Source organism: Nematolebias whitei, chromosome 5 (assembly GCF_014905685.2).
Source record: "Nematolebias whitei isolate Nwh7 chromosome 5, NemWhi1, whole genome shotgun sequence".
NCBI lineage: Eukaryota > Metazoa > Chordata > Actinopteri > Cyprinodontiformes > Rivulidae > Nematolebias > Nematolebias whitei.
This window is the reverse complement of record NC_056502.1, coordinates 256,308-262,878: the sequence shown is the minus strand read 5'-3', so window position 1 is coordinate 262,878 and position 6,571 is coordinate 256,308. Positions and strand designations below refer to the sequence as shown.

General features: G+C 44.5%; 1 protein-coding gene across 1 annotated transcript in view; it reads right to left on the bottom strand.

The window, feature by feature from the left end:
- Nucleotides 1-5,078, bottom strand: part of arhgef2 (rho/rac guanine nucleotide exchange factor (GEF) 2) — a gene marked incomplete in the record, with an annotated part of 54,954 nt that extends 49,876 nt beyond the window's left edge. Inside the window, 1 exon segment of the mRNA XM_037676487.1 lies at nt 4,903-5,078. Coding sequence (XP_037532415.1) covers nt 4,903-4,959 — 57 coding nt within the window.
- Between the last annotated feature and the right edge of the window lie 1,493 nt (nt 5,079-6,571).

Below are 6,571 nucleotides of genomic sequence, written 5' to 3'. Positions count from 1 at the left end.
TCTGGTGCTGCATGGAGGACAAGGTGGAGCATTCTCATGCAGAGAACTAGGGCTGGGCGATATGGCTCAAATATAATATTGTGATATTTCAGAGCATTCTGACGATAACGATAAATTTTGTGATATAACAAAAACAAAAAACCAGAAATCATAGTTATTGATTTGACAAAATTAACATTTTGCTTTGCAGTATTATATAAAAATTAAAAAACAAGGGTTAATTTTACTGAAATTACTTTATTTAGTAAAGTATTCAGTCTCCAAGTATAAAATTCTAAAAATAAAAATGATCCTTCTGTTAATTAGATTGTAAGTCTGCACAAAATATAGATCAATAAATCCACCACAAAAATTAAAGTGCGAGTGAAGTTTCCCAAAATAACTAAATAAAATTAATCTTAAGATCTGTTGATCATAAATGTAACATACAACAAAATATTTGTTTCTTTAAATAAGCTGTACCTTCCAGAATCCAAAAAGTGTTCAATACAAAAACAACTGGACTTTATTTGTAACAGAACACGTTTCTCTCCTCATCCCAGGAGCTTTCTCAATTCAAAGAGCAGAGAGTGAGAGATTCTGGTTCAGAGGCTGAGTGAGATAAGACACACACACATAAGACACACACACATAAGACACACACACACATAAGACACACACACACACACACACATGTAGATTTGACAAGTCACACCTCAACACCTTAACAGTAGGTCTTTGTTCCTCTAATTCACAGTCGAGGCCCCTCAGTTCCCATCAGGTGTGAAAACCGGCTGGGGATCTGTTTTAAAGTTGCATTATAGGTTTTTGAAAGTGGAAATCTGAGGCCTCCTCCTCTGTTAAGAGACAGCTTTTCTCTTTTTACATAAATTGCTTCCTTCACCCCCCTCTCAAACCATCTGTGTTCTCAGTCCTCAAAAGAGTGTCCCTTATCTATGAGATGGAGGTGAACAGCTGAGTCTTGTCCAGAGGAGGTAGCTCTCCTGTGTTGAGTCATGCGTCTGTGAAGAGGCTGTTTAGTTTCTCCAGTGTAGAGGTCTGGACAGTCCTGGCTGCACTGGACCGCATACACTACACCACTCTGTTTGTGTATGGGTGTTCTGTCCTTAGGGTGGACCAGCCTATGTCTGAGAGTCCTGCTGGGTTTGAAATGTACTGGGATCTTGTGTTTGTTGAAGATCCTTCTGAGTTTCTCTGATACTCCAGCAACATAATGGATGACAATGTTTTTATGTCTGTTGTTCTCATTTTTCAGTTTATTGGTGTGTTTTGTAGATTTCCTCACTGACTTGACAAAAGCCCAGTTTGGATATCCACATATTTGAAGAGCTTCTTGAACGTGTTTCTGTCCCTTCTGTCTTCGTGGGGACGCATTCGGCCCGATGTTGTAAAGTTCTGATGACAGAGAGTTTGTGTTCCAGTGGATGGTGGGAGTCAAACAGAAGATACTGGTCTGTGTGGGCTGGTTTCCTGTAAACTTCAATGTTGAGGCTGTCCTCTCTCTCCATCTGAACCAAACAGTCCAAAAAAGGCAGCTTGTTGTCGTTTGCATCCTCTCTGGTGAACTTGATGTTGTTATCGACCGAGTTAATGTGTCTGGTGAACGCTTCTATTTCCTTGGCTTGGATTTTGACCCAGGTGTCATCCACATAACGGAACCAATGGCTTGGCTTTGTTCCCTCATAGGAGTGTAGGGCTCTCTGTTCCACTTCCTCCATGTAGAGATTGGCAACAATGGGTGACACTGGACATCCCATGGCACAGCCGTGCTTCTGTCTGTAAAAACTGTCATTGAACTTGAAATAAGTGGTGGAGAGGCAGAGGTCCAACAGGGTGCAGATCTGGTCTGGGGTGAAGTTGGTCCTGTTGATTAAGTACTTGTCTTGTAGAAGTTGTTTTCTGACGGTTTCTACTGCTTCAGAGATGGGTATGCATGTGAAAAGAGAAGACACATCATACGATACAAGGGTTTCTCCTGGGGTTAGTTTCAAGTGTTGAACTTTGTTAGCAAAATCAATGGAGTTCTTTATGTGATGAGGTGCATTTCCAACAAGAGGAGCTAAAATACCTGCCAGATGTTTAGCAATATTGTATGTTACTGAGTTCATGCTGCTGACGATGGGTCTGAGTGGTGTTCCTTCTTTATGTATTTTTGGAAGTCCATAAAGACAGGGAGTGGCTTCCCCTGGGTACAATCTATAATATTATTGTAAGAGGGGGACAGTTGAACCCGGAGGCTCCTCCCCTGTTTAACGATGGACGGTTTCTTTTCACAAAGATGGCCTCCTTTACTCCTCTCTCAAACCATCGTTCCTCTCTGTCCAGGATGTGAACATCTTCATCCCTGAAAGAGTGACCGCTGGCCTGGAGATGAGTGTAGACCTCAGAGTCCTGGCCTGATGATGTTGATCTTCTGTGCTGGTCCATCCTTTTGGCCAGTGGCTGTTTAGTTTCCTCGATGTAAGACTGATCACCCTCCTGACACTGAACAACATACACAATATTGTAATACTGTTTGTGCCGGGGGACTGGATCTTTGAGATGAACCAGTCTTTAATGTATTTTGGGGTTTAAAAGCCACTGGGACGTTATGTTTAGAAAATAAACACTTACAATGCTGTGATTGCTAGTATCACTCAGCCCTCTGTGAACAGTAAACAGCCATCAGGTGCTAATGATCCATTGTTAGGCTGATGGTCCTTCTTGAGCATGTGATCAGCTGGTTCTGGTTGTCAGCAGCAAACTGGTTGATCCAGTCTGAGAAGGTGCTATTTAAGAGACTGAGCTGAATACAGCACCTCAGACTGAGGAAGTCCTTTGGATGAGAGACGAAACATTTCTATATTTTTTTAGTTTTGTTTTTTGAATGTCCAGAGGACCAGATTGAACTTTTTCAGATTTATAGATGAATGTTTCTGTTCAGCACCTGAGACGACTTCTGTTGTGACTTGGAGCTTTAGAAATAAGATGAACTGAAAAAAACTGATTTGGAAGGATGGATTAGAGTTTAAAGGAAATTTCACCTAGATCAGCTGTTCATTGAAAGTCATTCATTTATTAAAATGTATTTGTTAAAGAAACCATGATCAGCTGATCATAAATCATTCTCCCTTATATTCCAGTGTCGATCAATATTTGAACATTGTGTGGGCGGAGAGCTGTGCTGTAACCTGCAGGTAACCACGGCAACAGAAGGGATGCTTCACTGAGGCGTAGGCGTGTGAACACCCAGAGTGAAAAACTCACTGCACAATGTGTTGGGCTAAATATGTGAATTAGCAGTGACAGGTGACTCGCATGCACCTGTCATGTGACTCACATGCACCTGTCATGTGACTCGCATGCACCTGTCAGGTGACTCGCATGCACCTGTCATGTGACTCACATGCACCTGTCAGGTGACTCGCATGCACCTGTTATGTGACTCGCATGCACCTGTCATGTGACTCACATGCACCTGTCAGGTGACTCGCATGCACCTGTTATGTGACTCACATGCACCTGTCAGGTGACTCACATGCACCTGTCATGTGACTCACATGCACCTGTCAGGTGACTCGCATGCACCTGTTATGTGACTCGCATGCACCTGTCATGTGACTCACATGCACCTGTCAGGTGACTCGCATGCACCTGTCATGTGACTCGCATGCACCTGTCATGTGACTCGCATGCACCTGTCATGTGACTCGCATGCACCTGTCATGTGACTCGCATGCACCTGTCATGTGACTCGCATGCACCTGTCAGGTGACTCGCATGCACCTGTCAGGTGACTCGCATGCACCTGTCAGGTGACTCGCATGCACCTGTCATGTGACTCGCATGCACCTGTCAGGTGACTCGCATGCACCTGTCATGTGACTCACATGCACCTGTCAGGTGACTCGCAGGTAAGTCTCGGCTTTATTTCACACACACCTGGAAATCCCAACCTACGAATCTGATTCTTGGGTTGGTTCTGACCAACACGTGCATTTTCTGATGTGCACGTGATGGGACATGTGAATGTACGGTGCCTCAGAACCGGTCAGAGCGGCAGCTCCACTCTGTAAAGATGTGGTAGCTTTCTGTCCGTCTCCAACTGGACCGGGCCGGCCTTCATCTGGGCTGGTCGGTCCGTGTTCAGTTCTCAGACGGAGAACTTTCCTGACAGGATGCCGAATTCTGAACCGAGTCCGAATAAAGTTCTGACCCGGCACGAGGAACCTGTGGCTGGACTGCACACAGAGCAGGACGGACAGATCTGACTGAACCACTTCTGTTTCTAGTTTTTCTTAGGATCAATAAAATCAGCTGATTTCAGTTTACAGGTCAAAGGTCAAACTTTTAGTCCACTTCCTGTATGACGCTCGCGCACGCGCACTGCCTCCCCTCCCCCCAGTTTCCTCTGCAGGACAAAGCGGCCACGCTGCCGTTACCGGAAACAGTCCAAAACATCCCCAAAGTCCGCCGACACCGGTACCGGCCCACGCGCCGCACGAACACATACATACCGGGACACGCACTCGCGAGCACGCGCAACCCGTGGCAGGAACGAGCGAGCGCGGTTTCAGTTCGCGAAAAAAAAAAAGTCCGCTTCCCGTTTCTGAGCTCCAACTTTCCTCCGCAGATTTCTTTTAAACTGCGACCAGAACCGGGCCGGGATCCACCAGAACCCGTCAATGATCCAAAAGAACCCGTCAATGATCCATCAGAACCCGTCAATGATCCATCAGAACCCACTGATGATCGATCAGAACCCATCGATGATCGATCTGCCGTGTGTCTGTCAGGAACGGAACCAGCTGTCATGATCAACCCAAACGGAACACGATGAGGACCAAAGTCTGATCCAGAACCTGATCGCTTGTGATCCGGTCCAGAAGCTGATGGTTTGTTGAGCGGTTCCGGTGGACCCACCTTCAGGTTGATCTCCTTCATCCTGTCGGTCCTCCTGCTCTCCAGCAGCCGGGACATCCCTCTGACGGCTCAGCTCAGCAGAACCAGACCACAAACCGAATCAGGAACAAAGTGCGGGGTTCTGGTCCCGAGCCGTTAGCGGTCCAAACCGGAGGCGGAGCTACGTTCTGATTGACAGCGCCTCTGTTTACTTCTGACTAATCAAAGCGCAGCCCGCTGCTGCAGCGCTCAGCCAATCAGATCACGGCTCGTACTTTAGAACCCGCCCACCCACACATGTTTGGGGTCGTTTGATTTACAGACTGGGGCAGCGGGAGATGACGGGGGTGGGGGTTAGTCTCTATGACAACGCGTCAATTTGTCACGTGATCTAGTGAGCCAACCAAAGCGCTGTAAGGAGTCACATGACCATAGATATCATATATGTGTTTATACCTATGGCTGACTGGACCGGAGCATTTAGCTCCGCCCCCGACACTTGAACACTGAACAACAGAATCAGTGTGACGTGGAACCGCCGAGAATCACCCCGCCCAACAGGTTTATCTGCGGGCTGCGCGTGTAACAATTCACGAGCCCAACCAGCTGCTGCGGAACACAAAGAGATCCAGACACAAGACAGACTGGCGTGTCAGCGCGGCCGCCATCTTGGATGGGTCTCTGAGCATGGGCATATTAATAAATGTATAAATGAATACCTTTTATACTTAAAAAAGAAACGTTTGATTGTTCACTTTAATTTATTTATTTCTCTCTCACCCCCCCCCCCCCCCACACACACACACACACACTCCTGAGCCTTCTGTACACACCAACAATTTCTTCATATTCATTCAACCTTTATTTTTTCAGGTAAATCCCATTGAGCCTCGAGGACTCATTTACAAGAGAGACCTGGTTTAACAAAGAAAGATGACAACAATAAACAGTTATAAAAAGTCATACAGATTTTTTATTTTTTTTTAACAAACAGGATGGCTTAAAAAATAAAAGCAACAAAAATAGCTAGATTCTAAGGCTAATGTAGAAAACTAAAAACAGGAACATACCATACCACTTTATTTATAAAGCACTTAAAACAGCAACAAGGTCAACCAAAATGCTGTACAGACAGAACAACAGGTAACTCAAGAAGCAAAATACAAAATGAAGTAAATCAGAATAAAGACATAAAAACGATGCAGATAATGACGACAACATGTCTGCATTGGTCCCTGCCAGGAGTTCAACAGATCCTTAAAGCCACTTAGAGAGGTCAAAGGTCGAGAGCTTTCTATTAGGGCTGCAACTAACGCTTATTTCAATAATTGATTCATCGGCCGATTATTTTTTTCAATTAATCGATGAATCGGCAAAAAAAACAAAAAAACATTTTAATTTCCACCCCTTTATTCCGAAATTGAACATTTGACTGACATAGCAATTCACACTAAAAACAGGTTGCTATTTGACTATTCTGTTAGTAAAATATTGAATAATAAAAATAAAAGTTAGTCAAATAGCTTAAAAAATAAATGTACACAAAAATATATACAAATGTGTCTTTATACCTGCACAATATGTAGCTACTTTGTAAAATGTGTCCTTGAGGGAAGAGTGTAACCTGGATTAAAAGTGTGGAATATTGTAACCTGGATTAAAAGTGTGGATTATTGTAACCTGGATTAAA